The following is a 19,731-nucleotide window of genomic DNA, read 5'->3' as shown; positions in this document are numbered from 1 at the left end:
AAAGGCCAATGCTATTTTGGGCTGAATTCATAGAATCATAGAATAGTAGACTTGGAAGGGGCCTACAAGGCCATCAAGTAACCTCCCTTGTGGACCGTGGGAATGTTGTAGACATAATATTCCTCGACTTCAGCAAAGCTTTCCACAAAGTGCCCCAGGATCTCCTGATGAGCAAACTAGCTCAAAGTGGGCTTGATGAAACAACAATCCGGTGGATCCACAGTTGGCTACAGAATCGGAGTCATAGAGTGCTTATCAATGGGACCTTCTCCAACTGGGGAGAGGTAATGAGTGGGGTACCGCAGGGCTCAGTCCTGGGCCCAGTGCACTTCAACATTTTTATTAATGACTTGGAACAGGACGTGCAGGGAATGCTGATCAAATTTGCAGATGACACCAAATTGGGCGGGATAGCTACTACTTTGGAAGACAGAAACAAAATTCAAAGTGATCTTGATAGACTGGAGCGCTGGGCAGAAAACAACGGAATGACATTTAATAGGGATAAATGCCAAGTTCTGCACCTAGGAAAAAGAAACCAAATGCACAGTTACAAGATGGGGGATACGTGGCTCAACAACACGACAAGCGAGAAGGATCTTGGAATTGTTGTCCATCACAAGCTGAATGTGAGCCAACAATGTGATGTGGCTGCAAAAAAGGCCAATGCTCTTTTGGGCTGCATTCATAGAAGCATAGCTTCCAAATCCCGGGAAGTACTAGTTCCCCTCTACTCAGCACTGGTTAGGCCTCATCTGGTGTCCTGTGTCCAGTTCTGGGCACCACACTTTAAGAAGGATGTAGACAAAGTGGAGAGGGTTCAGAGGAGGGCAACAAAGATGATCAGGGGACTGGAAACAAAGCCCTATGAGGAGAGACTGAAAGAACTGGGCATGTTTAGCCTTGAGAAGACTGAGGGAAGATATGATAGTGCCTTTCAAGTATTTGAAAGGTTGTTCCAGAGAGGAAGGCCAGGATCTCTTCTCAATCATGCCGGAGTGCAGGACACGGAATAATGGGCTCAAGTGACAGGAAGCCAGATTCCGGCTGAACATCAGGAAAAACTTCCTGACTGTTAGAGCAATCCGACAATGGAACCCATTCCCTGGGGAGGTGGTGGGCTCTCCCACACTGGAGGCGTTCAAGACGACGCTGGACAGCCATCTGTCAGGGATGCTCGGACTTGGACTCTTGCATTGAGCAGGGGGTTGGACTCGACGGCCTTGTAGGCCCCTTCCAACCCTACTATTCTATGACTCTAAATCTTGGTTAAAAGACGGAATAATATTTAGTTAATATCAGGAATAGACTGAGGGAAATAGCTTAGCAATATATTTTACCTTTCCTTTCTGTACTGGCTTGAGAGCATTGTAAGCAAGAGGGCCAGAGGGAGTTAAGGGAGAGCATCACAAGATGGCAACAATTTCCAGAGGGGAAGTTGTGTTAGTCTATTGCACCAAAACCAACGAAGAGTCTTGTGTCCACAAAAGCCTAGGTAGGACCAAGCCCTGTGGCACCCCACTTGAGACCTCCTCCTAGGGAAGCCGCATCTTCAGATGTCTCCTTAAGCGAAAGGGAGGCCCTTGGGCAGTCTTCAATTTAGCCAAAACGTGGCCTCCGACCTTATCGTGAAGCTTCAGAGACTCCTGTGTTGCCACAAACAACTCTTTGTCCGGTCCAAGGCTCCGTCGGACATCAGATGCTGCTGTGCCATGAGAGTAGCCTAGCCAATAGGGGCCAGGCAGTTCGCCATTTGGGAATGGGCCTTGTGTGCAAGCAGCAGAAAGCCCAGTGTATATCAGAGAGCTCCAGTGACACTTGCAGCTGTCATGCTTCCCAGGCCAGGTTTTATCTGAAGGCCGGGGGTGCGGTGGGGGCAGAGCTGTCAGGAGGCGCCCTGGCGGCCTCTTTCAGTAGACTCCAATAGCTAACTCAAGACACAGACTGAAGGTTTCTTTTCAAGGCTTTAATCCTTTTACAACTTAATGACTCTTTCAGATGCTAATCACCAGCGACTAAGCAATGAACAGCAGAGTAGCCTATGCTCCGAGTAGGCAGGTGATCCCCGTTTGAAGGAGAGTCACTTGAAGACCCTGAACTTATGGGCTAGGGAGAGAGCCTCCCTCTTTCCCTTGGGTCCATGGGAGGCGGCCGTTACTTGCGGGCCAAACGGGCGCTACGCCTCCTTTCTGCGCCCTCCATCGCTTGTTGCTCCCTGCGTCTGCATAGAGTGTCCAGCAAGCCCCCCTCCCGCACTTGCTCATTGCCAGGGTCACTCTCTATCTCAGGAATGCCGGCAGGAGGAATCTCTGCCAGCTCCTGTGCCTGTGAGGGATGAGCTGGCTCCTCTCCCACGGATTGCTGATCCCCCTCAGAATCAGAACTGCTCTGGGGTTCTATCGGCTCAGTTTCCACCCCGACAAGAGCCTCCCCTGGGCCAAGGCAAGCGAGAGCGGGGGGAGGGTGCCTGAGCTGCTGCGCGTGCTCCACTGGCTCTCAGGGCCTCCTGCAGGCTTCTTGTCTGGAGGGCGGGTCTGTGTTTCTTCCCATAAAGGTGGCATTTGGGGCTGGGGTCTTGGGGGAGTCTTCCCCCTTAGCTTCCTCAGGAAAAGGGGGGCTGATTGGGGAACACCTCAGTGATAGCAGGATTTTGGAGGCTCTGTGCTTGTTCTTTTATGGCACCTGGATTCCCAGGGCAGAGTTGTTGGTGAGGCAGGGAATTGACTGCCTGGTTGACAGATGGATTGGCATGTCATCAGAAGCTGGGGGGGGGGTCCCCATGACCGCAGTTCACAGGAAAAAGAGGGGGTGCATGAGGGTAGATTATGCCGCATAAGGGGAAGGGGATCATTTGCCCTCATGGCTCTGGAAAGCTGCCTTTGCCCAGGGCCTGATCCTGCCTGGAGGGGAGCAAGCCTCCAGGCCGCGTCACCAAGATCTGCTGGGGGAGGCTTGGGCTCCGTCCGCTGGGGCTGGGCAGAGGGCAGGGCCCACTGGGTCTTCCTTTGGGCGCCTCTCACGGAACCCTCCCCTCTGGGAGGGGGCCACTGTCCAAGCAGGCAGTGTCAGGCAGTCGCAAGGCAGAATCGGGGGGGTCCCGCTCGCCTTTCTCCCGCTGCCACCTAGCAGACTTCCTGCCTGGGCTCAAGAAGGGGCTCCTGGAGGCGGCAGCAGTCGCAGGAGCCTTTGGATTTACCGCAGCAGGACGTTGGGGTGTCCGCGCGGAGGGGTGGCGGCCGTTGGCCTCTTCAGCTGAGCTGCGCGGCGGGCCCAGGCGCCCCTTGAGCACAGCCTCTCGGCACCAGGTGTGTTGCACTCCAGCTCCCATCAGCCCCAGCCAGCATGGCCAACAGTCAGGGATGTTGGGAGTTGTCGTCCAATAGTCCGGGGAAGCCAGGCCGGAGGAGGCTGCCTCAGAGCCTTACTCAGATGGCGGGTGGGGCAGGAGAGTCCGGGGCCAGTCCTGGCTTGGTTGGGCCATTGCCGGGTGAGGTTCGTGGCCCCCCCGGTGCAAACCCTTTGCGTCAGGGGATGGGGGATGGGAGGGGGCATCCGACCGGCCTTCGGAATTCTCCCGAAGATCTCGCAACTCCCGACGCCCCCTCCCCGTCGCTCGCCGGCGTCTTGCGCCGCCCCCGCGACTGCCCCGGGTGCCCCCTTCGGAGCAGGGCCCGTCCGCGCGGAGCCTGCCGCGACGAGCCAGCGACGGGAGCTCAGCTGCGCGGGGCGGGCGGGCCGCGTGGGGCAGGCCGGGCCTCCCTCCAGCGGGGACCGACCACGGCACCTCCGCCCCCAGGCCTCCAACCCCCTGTGGCAATCACGCGGGCCCACCTCGGTGTCCTCCGGAGGCCGGTTCCGGTGCCCATCCTGCCGGCACGAGGTGGTGCTGGACCGGCACGGAGTTTACGGCCTGCAGCGCAACCTCCTGGTGGAAAACATCATTGACATCTACAAGCAGGAATCCTCCCGGTAAGCGGCAGCCGGGCGGCGGGCCCCGAGCCCTGCCGCAGCGCTGTGCTGGCGGGTGGGCAGCCGCGACGCGCCCCGCGCCCCTCAGCGGGCCGCCTCCGGGGGAGCCTCCGGCCCGCCTCGCCGCCCCGCAATCGCCGTCGGGCCCCGCCCCGGGCGCCTCGCCCGCCCTGCCAGGGCCCGTCGAGCCGGCGCCGCGCCCCTGGGGGCAGGGGGACGCGGCGCCGCCGGCCGCCCCTCGGGCTCCCGCCTCCTCCGAGCGCAGCGGCGGTCGCGCAGGGGCTGGGGGAGCCGGCGCCGCTCGGGCCCGTCCGCGCTCCGGGAGACCTCCCCCCGGGAGACGGGAGGCGCCGGGGAGGGGCCGCCGCGGTGCCCCGCTGAGGAGCCCCCCGCAGCCTGGACGGGGCGCGCGCAGCCGCGTCGGGCGGGGTGGGGCGGGGGGGGGCCGCTGCTTCGGGGAGCCCGGTGTGCTGGCAGTCCGCGGCGGCTCGACGCCCCCTCCGCCCGGGGAAGCCGGACAGCCCTCCAGCCCTGCGGCAGGTAGTCCCGGCCGCGCCCGCTGCCTCGCGGCAGAGCCCCGAAGGGCGGGCGGCCACCCGCGCCCCGGCCAGGCCGGGCTCCGGCCCCGCCCGCCGCCTCCGCGGGGCTCCGGGGGGCAGCGACCAGCTTCGGCGCAAACCCGCACGGGGGACGCGAGAGCCCCGCGCCTGGCCTGTGCCGCCCTTGCCCTTCGAGGAGGGGGAGGCCCGCTCCCCTGCCGTGCGGCAGATCCGGGGTTAGCTGTTTCCCATAACATCTGCACGGGTGGGCGCTGCTCAGAGAGATGGCGGGCACCGCGGCGGGTCTGTTAAGCCCCTTTGGGCTCTCCGGGTTCAAACCTCTTTGGGGCTTTATGAACCAGCATGAAACCGCGACGTTGTGCAGAAAGCTCTGCGCCGGCAAAGGTGGAATTCTTCAGTCGCTGAACCCCGCGAGCGGAGCTTTGCTGGGGTTCACTGGTTCCACAAAAGCTGTTCTGCTTCTGCTGGCCAAAGGAAGGGCCCCAAAGGCCAGGGGCTGCGGGGCACCAAAGCGCTGGGCACCTCCACCTGGCCACCACAGGCCCTGCCCAGGCCCCTGCCCAAGCAGGCCCTCCCGGCCCCCAGGTCTCCCTCGCCACACCGAGGGGCGGAAGCGCGGCGGTCTGCGCTTGGGTGGTGCAGCGCCGGCGGGGCAGTGGTGGGCAGACGGCGCCCTGCCCCTGTCCCAGCGGGTCCGGAAGCCGGGCGCAGGCTGTGGCATGCCTGGCCCACGCCTGCGCCTTCCCCGCGCGCGGCCAGGCCCCTCCGTGCCAAGGCGGAGCAGCAGCTGAGGTGCGAGGAACATGAGGACGAGAAGATCAACATCTACTGCCTGAGCTGCGAGGCCCCCACCTGCTCCATGTGCAAGGTCTTTGGGGCGCACAAGGACTGCGAAGTGGCACCCCTGAGCAGCATCTACACGCGCCAGAAGGTACGGAGGCAGCCCGCCCCCCCCCCTGGCCCAGGCAGCTGGGCCAGGGGCGGCCTCCACGGGGGAGCGGGCACTGCCCTGCCCCGGGCCAGTGCAGGGGGGCTGCGGTCGCTGGTGCCCAGGGCCCAGCTGCGAGCAGGTTGCTGCTGGTGCTGGAGCCCGGCAAGCCCCGGAACACATGGGGAGTCAGGTGGGGAGAGGCGCCTGGGCCTTGGGGCCAGCCGGAGAGGGAGGCCTGCCGCCGCCCGACTGTGGCCTGCGGCCCATCCGGGACCAGCAGCCTGGCCAGCAGTGGGGCTGCTCCTCCCTCCTCCCCGCCCAAGCTGCACCTTACTCCTCCTGTGGCTGCCCCACGCAGGGCTCCTCACCGGGCAGGACGGGGTCTCTCGGGGGGGGGGGGGGCTGGCATTGCTCTGCACCAAGCCTCCTGCCCCAGGCTGATCTCCAGAGGGACTGTGCCGGGCTCCTGGAGGCCCCAGCATACTGAGCTGGTGGGGGAGCCCCGCCCCCACCGTCTGCTTGATGCCTTGGGCTGGGCTGCCCTTGGGGATCCGAACTTGGACTCCGTGGCCGACGGGTGAGGAAGTCGCTGTCCCTGCAGGGGGAGCTGAGTGATGGCATCGCCATGTTGGTGGCAGGGAATGACCGTGTTCAGGCCGTCGTCACTCAGATGGAGGAAATCTGCAAGACCATCGAGGTGAGGCAGCGGGGGCCCGACCCCCCGGGCCTCAGAGGGGCCTCCCCCTCCAAGGCACCCAGTTCCCTCCCTGCCTCTCTGCAGCAAGTGGGGGGCATTGGGGGCAGGCCCTGTGCCCCCGAGCTCGACCCCGACAGCTGCGGCAGATAGCAAGCGCCCCTCCCCTCTCCCGGCAGGAGAACTCGCGGCGCCAGAAGCAGCACCTCTGCCTGCACTTCGACTCCTTGTGCGGCATCCTGGAAGAGCGCAAGAAGGAGCTGCTGCAGGAGATCGGGCAGGAGCAGGAGGAGAAGGTCCAGCGGGTGCGGGGGCTCATCCGCCAGTATGGCGACCACCTCGAGGTCTCCTCCAAGCTGGTTGAGTCAGCCATCCAGTCCATGGAAGAGCCCCAGATGGCTGTCTACCTCCAGGTGCATAAGGGCAGGGGCGGGGCAGGGCGGGGCGGAACCTGGAGCCAGATGGGAGCCAGGGAGCAGAGGTCGCGGTGGCGTGGGCCAGCTCCAGTCTGGGGGCGGGGGTGGGAGGCAGCAGGGGCCTGCCCCAGGCAGTGCAGCATGTGGGAGTCAACACCTCACTTCTTCGCTACAGCTGAGGCTGAACCCCCCCCTCCCTCCCTCCCTCCTCCCTCTCTCTCTCTCTCTCTCTCTCTCTCCCTGCAGCAGTCGAAGGAGCTGATCAAAAAGTGAGTTGCAGGACTGTGAGCAAGGAGTGGGCTTTGCCCATTAGCCAGGCTCCTTTTCTGGGAGCCCCCAACTTCACCCCAGGCAGAGTGGGCCAGACTGATGGTGGGGAGCAGCCCCCTGGGCACCAAGGTCCCTCCCTCTATGCTCCATCCCTTGACCCACCAAGGCTACTGTCCATCCCTCCCAGGTTCACCTGAGCAGGTGACCTCCACCTGATGGACCCTTCCCCACACTGCTTGGTCCTCGGGGGGGGGTGTCTTTCTGGGATCAGACTTCGTGTGCAGACCACGTTCTGCAGGTGAGATGACAATAACGGACCAGGTCATGCTCAGAATTCTAGAAGCCAACTGGGGCGTCACAGAGAACTCTTCAGCACAGACGCCAGCAAATAAGGAAACAAAATTTACCTTTCCTTCCTGGGCTGAAGGCTCTGTTTATTTCTTTTTATGTATGTATAAATGTATGAGTTGCTTTTCAGTCCAAGCGGGGCACCCAAGGTGACTTACCATTCAAAGGGTCTTTATAGGTCCTAATGGCCCCTTGAGTTGTGCCCAGAAACAGAATAGTAGCCAGTGAAGATACCGTAACAAGGGAGTCACATGCTCCCTGTTACCAGTGGGGACAAAGACGTGAATCAACCACAGCAAAATATTTATTTTTATTTTGGAAATGTGTGTCATAGACAGACAGACAGATATTCTTGTCATGTAGGCCTAGCCAAGGCTCAGGTGGCCCCGCTGCTTCCCTGCTGTCCCTCTGGACCATGTGGGCCTCACACATCCCTCTGGAGGCAGCCAAAAGCAGCAAAGGGGAGCCAAGAGAAGAAGCTGCCTGCGGTGGGCAGGTGGGATGGGCATTTCCCTGGCCTCGGGGTTGGGCACTTTTAGGCCAAGGGCCCTTTTCTCCAAGGTGGGGAAGGTTTGGCAGCTCTTTTTGCCTGCTTTCTTGAATTCCTGACTCACTGGGAGGGGACAGGGACGGCCTTGAGCCATCACCCACGCATTCCTGCTTTGGCAGGAGGGAGGCATCTCTGGCCAGCCACTACCATCCATCTCTGGTTTTCCAGTGGGCAGAAGTGAAATGGGAGCCTGCCCAGAGGACAGACTCAGCCAGGGGATCCTGTCTCTCCACAGAATCACAGACATGTCCAAGGTATCCATGAGCAGCCGGCCAGAGTCTGGCTACGAAAACATGGACCACTTTTCTGTCAACGTGGACCATGTGGCTGAAATGCTAAGAACAATTGGATTCCATGCAGGTGGGGTCAGCCAGACTGGAGGATGCTGGCAGGTGGTGGGGGTGGGGATGTTGGTAGCAGCTGCTAGCATGTTATGTACTTGGACTTCCAGAAAGCTGTTGACAAAATCACTCACCAAAGGCACCTGAGAAAACTTTGCAGTCATGGCATAAAAGGATGAGTCCTCATATGAACTGGTAACTGGCTAAAGAACAGGAAGTTAGTAGAGGCAGGAAGAAACGGGCAGCTCTTGCCAAACACCAAAGGTGGTTCCTTGTTCCCAGTTCCTGATTTGCGTGGAAGTGTGGAACAGAGCTTGATCAATAAACTAAATAAGGACCTAGTTTATATGCACCCCAAACTATCCTTGGGACCACCGCGTATCATGATGGTTTGGGGCTGGAGATAATTGTTTACCTTCAAGAGGCAGTCCCTGAAGCATGGCAATATATGATATGGTGTAGTCAAAGCTTACTTTAGGGTACAGGGGCCTCCTTATAAAGTAACCAACTTTAGCACTGTAGCTCTTGCATTGGAAGGGAGGAATGCAAAGGGTCCTCCCAGGAACTTTATTAGGACTGGTGCTCCTTGACTTGGTTATAAATGATCTGGATGAGCAGGAAAGTGGCCAAGTTTGTGGGTGACACCAAATTGCTCAGGTTGGTAGAATTCCCAGCAAATTGCAAAAAGCTACAAGGGGACCCCTTGAAACCTTGTGAAGGGGCATTAAAATGGCAAATGAGGTTCAGGGTATGTAAGTATAAAGAGATGCATGTTGGAGCAAAAACATGCCTAACTTCACATATGTGCTGATGGGCTCTGTGATGCTGGCGACTGACCAGGAAAGGGATCTTGGGGCTATGTGGATATCTCACTAAAGAATATTGACCTAGTGCACAATGGCTGTGGAAAGGGGAAATCCATTCCAAAGAATACTAGGAAAGAGATAGAAAATAAAATGTCTGGTATTGTACTTTATTGTACCAATTGGGGGTTGGACTCGATGGCTTTGTAGGCCCCTTCCAACCCTACTATTCTATGATTCTATGTAACCCTCTAATGCAAATCCATGTTGCAGCCACATTTGGACTCCTGTGTGCCATGTGGTTGCCCCATCATAAAAAAAGCCATGTAGGCTTGGAAGGATGATCTGGTTCCTGGAGCACCTTCATTGCAAGGAAAGGGGAGAACATGTGGGTTGCTTCCTGTGAAGGCTGTATATTCTTAGCTGCCTTCTGAAAGTTGGATTTGTAAATACATAGAGTAGCTTAGACCAAGTCTGATGAGGAAGGACATGAATCATAGAATAGTGGGGTTGGAAGGGGCCTATAAGACCATCGAGTCCAACCCCCTGCTCAGGGCAGGAGTCCAAGTCAAAGCAAAACATGATCTAGATTCCTAAAATGATGTGGGAGGTGGGGGGAGTTGGTGCAGATAAAGTCCCCCAAAGAAATTCTGGGGAGGTGAAAGCCGAAAGGCCACCACCTCCTTCCTCACAAGCGGCTCTCTCTCCCCACTGCCTCTCAGATACTGCCCGGGAGGATGCTGAGCCTGAAGGACTTAGCCCAGAGGGGGCTGGTGAAGCCGGAGAGGAGGGCCCCCTGGAAGGGCCAGGCGCCCCTGAGGGGACAGAAGGTGAGTGGAGGCTACAAGTGAGAGATGGGAGGGACTAGTTCTGGCCATGGCTGGTGGGAGCCTCTGTCCACTGAGGAGCTCCAGAGGGCTCAACCTCCTGCTCACTCCGTTGGACCAAGAACCCTGAAACAGCCTCCCCTCCTCACAGTTGCCTAGAGAGCTTGGAACTGATTTTATAGCAACATGGGGGAAGGGGAAAGTCACCGACAGACTCGAGGGAATGAAATCCCCCCCCCCCCAAGAACATCAGAACGGCCCTTGTGGCTTTGATTCCAAGGGTGAACAGCCAGGTGCAACTGAGCAGCCCACCAGCCAGTCAGGATCACAAACTCATAACCCGCAGCCCCAGATGGGGTGGACGTAACATCCACTCCCAGTCTGGGGGAGAGAGTGAGGGAAGGGGTGACCTTGCCTGGGCTTGGCTTTGGCCCAACCCCCATTAAAAGTTTCCTTAGGAGCCAATGAGAAGGAACATTTCTGAATATGCTTGTTATCCATTGGCTCACCTGTAAGTGTGGGGGAGATAGGTGCATTATTGCCACTCCATCTGGCTAGCTTGTTCTTCCTACCTGAACAGGTGTGTCTGTGACTCACCTGACAAGAAAAAAGAGTGCAGCTATATGCATAGACCCCACACAGCAACAGATTTATACATCCCAGCTGAGTGTTTGGGGCTTCAAGAATTAATGTATGCATTATGGTCCCTGAAGCACCCTTCAAGCAGATAACACAAAGTAGTACCACAAAATATATATTTATAGCTCAAACAGTATCGGAGAATAACAAAACTAGGCAATGATAAAACAAGCAAGACACATTACTACATACAATACAGTTAGGATCATTAGAAGCAGATTTGAAATAGTGGCTAGCACATTCTTGTTAAAATTAAACTTAAATTTCTTATTCCTCTCAACCAAGAAAACAGCCATCAGTGAGATCTTATATTTAGACAGTCTCGTCTGGTAGGCTTCTCTTGCTTAACCAGGTCAAAATCTCACTATTGATAACACTCCACCCAGCATGAGCTCTAGTTCCTTGTCTTAAAGAAACATCTGTGGAGCTGGACTAAACCAGGAGCTCCTGCCTATAACTCCAGAAGGGCCTTCCCAATGCAAGCAGGCTTACAGCCAACTTCAGAAGCAATTCACATGGGAGATGAACAGCTTTTCCCTGCCAAGGCTTAAGCATCCCACCTGTGGCAAGTTCCTGTGCCTCTGTTTGAAGAACGCATTTTGGCACTCAAAGCTCGCTCTAGATGTGTACAGAAGCCATCCCTCCACACTTCCAGTTGGCACACAGAGATGATAATGAATAACACTCACAGACAATACAGTAAATTTTCCATCAACACGGCGTTACAGTCATACTTTGTGACGGGGACAGGGATCATAGGATCATAGAACAGCAGGGTGGAAGGGGCCTACAAGGCCATCGAGTCCAGCCCCCGCTCGATGCAGGAACCCAAGTCGGAGCAGAGGATGGGGATTCCCAGTGGAAGCTCACCCCATCTCTGCACCCCTGCCTGACCTCTCCTGCTCTGCCTGATGCGGGGGTCCTCAGTGTGGGGCTCAGGAGAGAACCTCTGACCTCACGCCTCTATTTCTCTCCACAGAGGGAGTGGACCTGCCTCGGATCAGGCCAAAGCCGGCCAGTGGCTCCCACGGTAAGCGCCCTGTGCCACCCGCCTAGCAGCACTCGGCCCGACCGCCGCCTGGCATCACTGCCGGTGGCCCTCCCCTAGCACGAGAAGGGGCGAGAGCCATCGGCAGAGGTGCCTTCGGGGTGGGTGTGGAGGGCAGATTCAGGCTGAGGACCCAAGTGTGTCTCGCCTATTGCCTGTCCCTGAGGAGCGGGAGCCCGCGCTCTTCCTCCGAGCAGCAGGAGCCTGCGCTCTTCCTCGGCATTGACGGACCTGGACCCGGCCTCCCTCCTGGGTGCTGTGTGGCTGTTGGTCTTCCCAGGAGCCGTTTTCCCAGCACTGCCCCCCACGGCCAGTCGCCCCTTAGACGTGTCAAGTCACTGGCGCTTGAGGAGGGGGGCGGCTTGGAGGGCTGTCCTGCCAGGGGGGCTTCCCGCCACCAGCGTCGGCAGGGAGTCCAGGAGCCCTGCCTCCGGGCAGCCGCTGCGCTGTGTGCTCAGCGGCTGTGCCTGGGCGAGCTGTCAGGCGTCCCGGCCCGCCAGCCACGCTAACTGTGCCTCTCCTCTCTCGCAGCCGTTCAGCACTGAGAGGCTCCATGGAGGCAGCAGGCCCGGCCCGGCTCGCCAAAGCTCGCGCCTGCACCCCCTGCGCTGATCTCCGCCCGCCCCGCCCCGCCCCTCGCGTTGGCTTTTTGATCAGGGGAGAGAATAAAGTTGGGTCTTCTTTGCTAGTCTTTGCCCTGCGAGTCGAGATGCTTCTTCACTGGGGCTCCAGCTGCAGGGGGCAGCACGGAGCCCTCACTCATGGCCAAGGAAGGTGCGCTCGGGTTGCCGCAGGCAGGGCAGCGGCGGCGGCGGTGCGAGGGGCAGTGCCCCGCCCGGAAGCACAGCGTGGAAGGCAGGCGAGGCATGTGGGCTGCCCCGTGGCTATTGCTGGCCTGAAGGGCGGATGCCCCCCAGCCCCTTTCTCTCTGCTCAGCCCCCACCCAGCTAGGCGGGGGAGGCGAAGGGCCCAGCAGGAGGCAGCCTGCCCCGCGGAGGGGCTCCCAGCGGCCCAAGTGGGCTCTCGTCCAAGCTCGGCCAGGGCAGGCGCAGGACCCAAGGCGGCCCAATGGCGCCCCGCGCCCCCGGCAGCCCCCTGGGTGCCAAGCCTGTGGGATCGCCCATGCCCCGCTCAGCCTAGCGGCTCCCCTCAGCACGAGCCTCCTGCAGCAGCAGCAGCAGCAGCAGTGGGCCTCCTCGCCCAGCAGAGCGGAAGACACTGCCCTCTCCCCCTCCAGCCCCCTGATGCCGCCCTTTCATGGCTCCTGGAGGACGGCGCCGCCATTGGGAGCAGGGACCCGACCCGGCAATGGAGCGGGGCTCCGCAGGCATCTCTTCGCCGGGCCGGGCCAGACGGGCCCACCGGCTCCCCGCTTGGGAGGACCCAGGCGCGCCCGAGCCGCTGCCGTCGAGCGAGGGGCAGAGGGAGAGCGGCGCCTCGGGGCTCGCTCCGGCTTTGCCGGGCGCCAAGCGGCCGGAGGAGTCCGCGAGGAGGCGAGTGCGCTGTGCAGGGGCGGGCAGCGGCGCCCCCTCCTGCCGGCCAAGCTCGCGGGGCGAGGCGGGAAGGTGCGCCGGGAGCCCCGGGCATGGCAAGGGGAGGCGGGCGTGGCGGAAGGTCTCCCGCGTCGGGCTGCGTGCGAAGGGGGCGGGGAGCGCCCGGGGAGCTCTCCTGACCGTGTCTGGCGTTCGCCGCCGCCTCGGCGTTTTCGGAGAAGGGCGCCCCCGCCGCCCTGTGGCCCCCGCGCCCCTGCTCCCCCAAGCGCGGCTTCAGCCCGCCTTGAACACCCGTGGCTGGGCGCGCGACGGGAGGGGAGACCCTGCCCGCCGGCGGGCTTCTCCCGGCGGCAGCGGGTGGGCCACCGAGCGCATCGAAGGCTGGACGTGGCGGGTTTTGGGCCCCAGACGGCCGCGGGGCTCCGACGGGCCAGGGTGCTTCGGCCTGACCGGAAGGCCCCTGACCGGCCCGGCCTGCGGGCTCCTCCGGCCCGAGGCCCCGGGCCCCGCAGCTCCGGGCGCCAGGGGCAGCGCAGGAGGCAGCCCCGGCCCGGCCCCAGGGCGCGGCTTGCCTCCCAAGAGGCTGTGTCCGAGACGAGCGCCCGGCTCCCTCGCCTCCTGGCCGGCCGCGGGGAGGGCCCGCTTCGGGCAGCCGCGGCGAGGGAGGCCGGGCTGCGCAGGTGCTCGGCTGGCTCGCAGAGCCTTGGCGCTGCCTCACTTGCCCGCCGACTCCAGGAGGCGGCGGTTGTCCTCCGCCTGGGCCGCCAGGCTCTGCCTCCGGGCGACCTCCATCAGGCGGCGGAGCAGGTGGAAGGTGAGGTCGATGGAGAGCGGCGGCTGGTAGCGCTTCGGGCGGCCGCTCAGCTCGGCCAGGCGGCGGCGCAGCGCCCCGTCCGGAGCCGCCCGGCGCACGGAGCGCACCGGCAGCGCCGCCGCGTCGGGGCCAGGAGCAGGCAGCGGCCAGGGGGCGGCGCCGTCCGCAGGGAGCAGCCGCAGCCGCGGGTCGCGCTCTGCGCTGCCGGCGAGGTCCGGAGCGGGCTGAACCCCTCGGCACAGCTGGGCGAGCAGCAGGAGCGAGGCCACCAGGGCGGGCGTCCTCATGCTGGGGCGCTCGTGAGCCTGGAGCGGGAGACACCGGGAAGTCGGGCGGGGCAGAGAGAGGCTGCCGCGCCCCGACGGGCCGAGCAGCCCTGAGGCGGAGAGGAGCTGACCGGGCTCCGAGAGGCCCCCGGGGAACTGCCCCTCTCCGCACTGCCCGCCCGCAGAGGACGACGCCGGGCAGGCAGCCGCAGGGAAACGGGCCCGCGCGGGGAGCCTCGGCCGACCCGAGCGTTCCCTCGCGGCTCCCTCCGTCCTGGCACGACGGGGACGGAGTCACTCACCAGGCGCGGCGTGTCCTTGCCGAACCGGGGAGAAGGACGCGGGAGCCGCTGGCGGGATCTGTATGTAGAGCCGCCCGGGAGCTCCAGTGACGTCAGCGCGGGACATGGGCTGATTGCCGACGGAGCGGACGCAGCCCGGCGGTCCCTCCTGGGGGCGGGCGGGCGGGCGGCAGAGGGGCCGCCGCGCGCCCTTTCCAGCGCCCTGCCCCGCCGCCCGCTCCTGCTGAAAACCGGCGCCTTTCAGCGGTCTCGCGGCTGAGCTCCGCCCCCCCGCGGCCTCCCCAGCCGACGTGCAGAACTCTCCGGAGGCCCCTTCTGGACGCCCGGGTGCCCCGCCCAGCCCCCGATCTCGCCGCGCCCCCGCTGCGCCCAGGCGACCCTCCGAAGGCGAGCTCCGCGCCTCTGTCCGAGGTGCTGCCGCTTTCGACGCCGGCGGAGCCTGCGGGAGGCGGCGGTGGACGGGCCGGGGGGGGGGGGGCGGAAGCGGGACGGCGCCGCCCCACCTCAGCTGCTGCTCGGGCGTGGGAGGCACCAGTGCCGAAAGCCGCCGGGAAATAAGCCCCCTCAAACGTGCTCGTGCTGGCCCGCGAAGGAGCCGGTGGCTCTGATTTCGGCGAGGTGGTGAATCCACTCTGGGCTTCAGCCAGAACTCTAAAGGAGCTATCCAGGGTGCTGAACCTATTTTGAGGATAGGGTTCAGTACCTTGGATAGCCCCTTTAAAGTTCTGGCTGGTTCTGATTGAAACCCAGAATGGATTTATAGCCCCACTGAAATCGCAGCCACCCACCTCCACTGCTGACCCTGGTCCAGCAAGGTCTGGGGGGGGGGGGCACAGGGCCGGCAGACAGAGGCTCCAGGCATCACAGGAGAATGTAAGACGATCCGAGCTGGATCACACCAAGGGTCACCTAGTCCAGCATTCTGTCCACACAGTGGGCAACCCGCTGTCAACCCACAAGCAGAGCATGAGCGCAACAGCACCCTCCCACCCATAGTCCCCAGGAACTGGTGTACACAAGCACACTGCCTCTGGTGCTGGAGGTAGCACATAACTCTCAAGCCTAGTAGCTATGGATTGCCTCCTCCAGGAACTTAGCAAACCCCCTTTAAAGCCATCCAAGTTCGTGGCCATCACTACATCTTCTGGTAGCCAATACTGTAGTTTATGTGCTGTGTAAAGGAGTTCCCTTTATCTGCCCTGAATCTCCCACCAATCACCTTCATGGGATGACCTTCATGTTAACCGTAAGCCTTTCTCTGTGTGTGTATTTTATTTTCTATTATTATTTTTTATTTTATTTTCTATACTGCCCAATAGCGGTTCACAAAAATCAAAACCAAAGAGCACACAATAAAACAATATAAAGTATATAAAACATTAAAACCACAGTATAACAATACAACCAGAATAAAACTTAGCAGCAATGCAGGGATTTAAAATACAGATTTAAAACAGCAAAGCTAAAAGTCTAGAAAGCTAAACTGCTAAAATCCCTGGGAAAATAAAAAGGTCTTCACCTGGTGCCAGAAAGAATTTAACGTAGGTACCAGGTGAGCGTCACTAGGGAGCTCATTCCACATCCAGGGTGCCAAGGCAGAAAAAGCCCTTCTAGTAGCCACCCGCCTCACTTCCTTTGGCAGGGGCTCACGGAGAAGGGCCGCTGAGGATGATCTTAAGGTCCGGGCAGGCACATATGGGAGGAGGCGATCCTTCAGGTAACCTGGCCCCAAGCCGTTAAGGGCTTTGAATGTTAACACCAGCACTTTGAATCGGGCCCGGAAGTGGACTGGCAGCCAGTGCAGCTGGAAAAGTACTGGCGTAATATGAGCTCGCAGGCCAGTCCCTCTTAACAATCTTGCTGCCCTATTTTGGGCCAGCTGAAGTTTCCGGACCGTTTTCAAAGGCAGCCCCACGTATAACACATTGCAGTAATCCAGACGAGAAGTTATCAGAGCATGGATAAGGGCATCCAGCCTAAGCTGATAAAAGCCAGATAAGGGCGTAGTTGGTATACCAGCCTAAGCTGATAAAAAGTGCTCCATGCCATTGAGTTCACCTGTGCCTCAAGTGACACTTCTGGATCCAAGAGCACCCCCAAACTACAAACCTGATCCTTTAGGGGGAGTGCAACCCCCTCCAGAACAGGTTGAGTATCACCTAGCCGGGCAGATGAACCACCCACTAACAGTTTTAATCTCATTGGAATTTTAAGTTTTAATCTCATTGGAATTGGAAGTAGTCAAATGCATGTGACAATAAAACATTAAGTAACGTTGTAGAAAGTGACCTGGTTCGGACATGACAGCCCATCATGGGTTAATTAAACCCTGGGGCACTGCAGCGCATGCCATCTGCCATTATAAATATGCAACCCCTGGTCGGGGGTTGCCGTGATAAGAACATAAGAAGAGCCATGCTGGATCAGGCCAAGGGCCCATCCAGTCCAGCATTCTGTTCACACAGTGGCCAACCAGTTGTCGGCCAGAAACCCACAAGCAGGACATGAGTGCAAGAGCACCCTCCTACCCATGTTCCCCAGCAACTGGTGCACATAGGCTCACTGCCTCTGGTACTGGAGGTAGCACATGGCCATCAAGACTTAGCAGCCATTGATGGCCTTTTCCTCCAGGACTTTGTCCAACGCCCTTTTAAAGCCATCCAAATTGGTGGCTGTCACTGCACCCTGTGGTAGCGAGTTCCATAGTTTAACTATGCGCCATGTGAAGAAATCCTTCTTTACCTGTCCCGAATCTCCCACCAATCAGCTTCACAGGATGACCCCATTGGGTTCTAGTATTTTGAGAGAGGGAGAAAAATGTCACCCTATCCACATTCTCCACACCATGCATTATTTTGTAGACCAATATCCTGTCTCCCCTGACCCTCCTTTTTCCCAAGCTAAATAATCCCAGCTGTTGTAACCTTCTCTCAGAGGGGAGATGCTCCAGCCCCTTGATCATTTTGATTGCCCTTTTCTGACTTGTCCAGCTCTACAGTATCTATCTATCTATCAATCATCTATCTATCTATCAATCATCTATCTATCTATCTATCTAATTTCTGTACCGCCCAATAGCCGAAGCTCTTTTTAGGTGCGGTGACCAGAACTGTACACAGTATTCCAAGTGTGGTCACACCATAGATTTGTATAGGGGCAGTATGATATTCCCCTTCATGGATCACTGCCTTGTTGTGGCGAAGGGGCTTGCGTAACTCAGTGAAGCCATAAGCTATGCCGTGCAGGGCCACCCAAGATGGACAGGTCATGGCAGAGAGTTCTGACAAAATGTGGTCCACTGGAGAAGGAAATGGCAACCCACTCCAGGATTCTTGCCAAGAAAACCCCGTGGAACGTATCACAAGGCTAAAAGAGATGACGCCGGAAGATGAGCCCCTCAGGTCGGAAGGTGTCCAATATATTACTGGGGAAGAGCAGAGGGTATTTCCAAGTAGCGCCAGAAAGAGTGAAGCAGCTGGGCCAAAGCCGAAAGGACACTCAGCTGTGGATGTGTCTGGTGGTGAAAAGAAAATCCGATGCTGTAAAGAACAATATTGTTTAGGAATCTGGAATGTCAGATCAATGAATCAAGGTAAGCTGGAGGTGGTCAAACATAAGATGGCAAGATTGAACATTGCCATCTTGGGAATCAGTGAACTAAAATGGACAGGCATGGGCGAATTTAATTCAGGTGACCATCATATCTACTATTGTGGGCAAGAATCCCCTAGAAGAAATGGAGTAGCACTCATAGTCAACAAAAGGGTGGGAAAAGCAGTACTGGGCTACAATCTTAAAAATGATAGAATGATCTCAGTACGAATCCAAGGCAAACCATTCAACATCACAGTAATTCAAGTCTATGCCCCAACCACTGATGCCGAAGAAGCTGAGGTTGATCGGTTCTATGAAGACCTACAACACCTCCTAGAACTAACACCAAAAAAAGATGTCCTCTTCATCATAGGGGATTGGAATGCTATAGTAGGAAGTCACGAAATCACCAGGATAATGGGCAGGCATGGCCTTGGTGTACAAAATGAAGCAGGACAAAGGCTAATAGAGTTTTGCCAGGAGAACACGCTGATCATAGCAAACACTCTTTTCCAACAGCACAAGAGGCGACTCTACGCATGGACATCACCAGATGGTCAATATCGAAATCAGGTTGATTATGTCCTTTGCAGCCAAAGATGGAGAAGCTCTATACAGTCAGTCAAAACAAGACCTGGAGCTGACTGTGGCTCAGATCATGAGCTGCTTCTTGCAAAATTTCAGCTTAAATTGAAGAACGTAGGGAAAACCACTAAACCATTCAGGTATGAGCTAAATCATGTCCCTTATGAATATACAGTGGAGGTGAGGAATAGATTTCAGGGATTAGACCTGATAGACAGAGTGCCTGAGGAACTATGGACGGAGGTCTGTAACATTGTTCAGGAGGCAGCAACGAAATCCATCCCAAAGAAAAAGAAATGCAAGAAAGCCAAGTGGCTGTCTGATGAGGCTTTACAAGGAGCTGAGGAAAGAAGGGAAGAGAAAAGCAAGGGAGAAAGGGGAAGATATATCCAACTGAATGCAGAGTTCCAGAGAATAGCAAGGAGAGACAAGAAGGCCTTCTTAAATGAACAATGCAAAGAAATCGAGGAAAACAACAGAATGGGAAAGACTAGAGATCTCTTCAAGAAAATTGGAGATCTCAAGGGAACGTTTTGTGCAAAGACGGGCATGATAAAGGACAAAGAAGGCAGGGACCTAACAGAAGCAGAGGAGATTAAGAAGAGGTGGCAAGAATACACAGAAGAACTATACAGGAAAGATCTGAATGTCCCTGATAGCCATGATAGTGCGGTCACTGAACTTGAGCCGGACATCCTCGAGAGTGAAGTCAAGTGGGCCTTAGGAAGCATTACTAACAACAAAGCTAGCAGAGATGACAGTATTCCAGCTGAGCTATTTAAAATCCTAAAAGATGATGCTGTTAAAGTGCTGCATTCAATATGCCAACAAATTTGGAACACTCAGCAGTGGCCACAAGACTGGAAAAGGTCAGTTTACATTCCAGTTCCAAAGAAGGGCAACGCCAAAGAGTGTTCAAACTACCGCACAATTGCGCTCATTTCACATGCCAGCAAGGTGATGCTCAAAATCCTACAAGCTAGGCTTCAGCAGTATGCGAACCAAGAACTACCGGAAGTACAAGCTGGGTTTCGAAGAGGCAGAGGAACTAGAGATCAAATCGCCAACATTCACTGCATCATGGAGAAAGCAAGAGGATTCCAGAAAAACGTCTATTTCTGCTTCATTGACTACGCTAAAGCCTTTGATTGTGTGGATCAAAACAAACTGTGGCAAATTCTTAAAGAGATGGGAGTACCAGACCACCTTAGCTGTCTCCTGAGAAACCTGTACGAGGGTCAAGAAGCAACAGTAAGAACCGGACATGGAACAACCGAGTGG

The 19,731-nt window shown here is 58.0% G+C and overlaps 2 protein-coding genes across 3 annotated transcripts in view; one reads left to right on the top strand and one right to left on the bottom strand.

The window, feature by feature from the left end:
* Positions 1-12,092, top strand: part of TRIM54 (tripartite motif containing 54) — a 29,395-nt gene extending 17,303 nt beyond the window's left edge. Inside the window, exons 2-10 of one of the 2 annotated variants that reach the window (XM_084837187.1) lie at positions 3,797-3,969; positions 5,289-5,460; positions 6,062-6,157; positions 6,334-6,567; positions 6,817-6,839; positions 7,974-8,098; positions 9,605-9,712; positions 11,328-11,378; positions 11,928-12,092. In XM_084837187.1, the coding sequence (XP_084693313.1) occupies positions 3,797-3,969; positions 5,289-5,460; positions 6,062-6,157; positions 6,334-6,567; positions 6,817-6,839; positions 7,974-8,098; positions 9,605-9,712; positions 11,328-11,378; positions 11,928-11,941 (996 nt within the window). In that variant the 3' untranslated portion in view covers positions 11,942-12,092. Of the gene's footprint in view, positions 1-3,796; positions 3,970-5,288; positions 5,461-6,061; positions 6,158-6,333; positions 6,568-6,816; positions 6,840-7,973; positions 8,099-9,604; positions 9,713-11,327; positions 11,438-11,927 lie in introns of those variants that run through there. The other variant, XM_084837268.1, reaches the window with a different exon arrangement.
* Positions 12,093-13,100: 1,008 nt separating this feature from the next.
* UCN (urocortin) lies at positions 13,101-18,961 on the bottom strand. Its single transcript, XM_084829578.1, has one exon. The coding sequence runs from the start codon at positions 13,988-13,990 to the stop codon at positions 13,604-13,606; it is 387 nt and encodes a 128-aa protein (XP_084685704.1). The 5' UTR covers positions 13,991-18,961; the 3' UTR covers positions 13,101-13,603.
* Positions 18,962-19,731: the final 770 nt, after the last annotated feature.

The sequence above is a fragment of the Heloderma suspectum genome, chromosome 1 (genome assembly GCF_057233095.1).
Source record: "Heloderma suspectum isolate Gila_16-S chromosome 1, 16-S_ref, whole genome shotgun sequence".
Classification (NCBI taxonomy): Eukaryota; Metazoa; Chordata; class Lepidosauria; order Squamata; family Helodermatidae; genus Heloderma; species Heloderma suspectum.
Note: the sequence above shows the minus strand (reverse complement) of the source record. Positions and strands in the feature narration are given on the sequence as shown.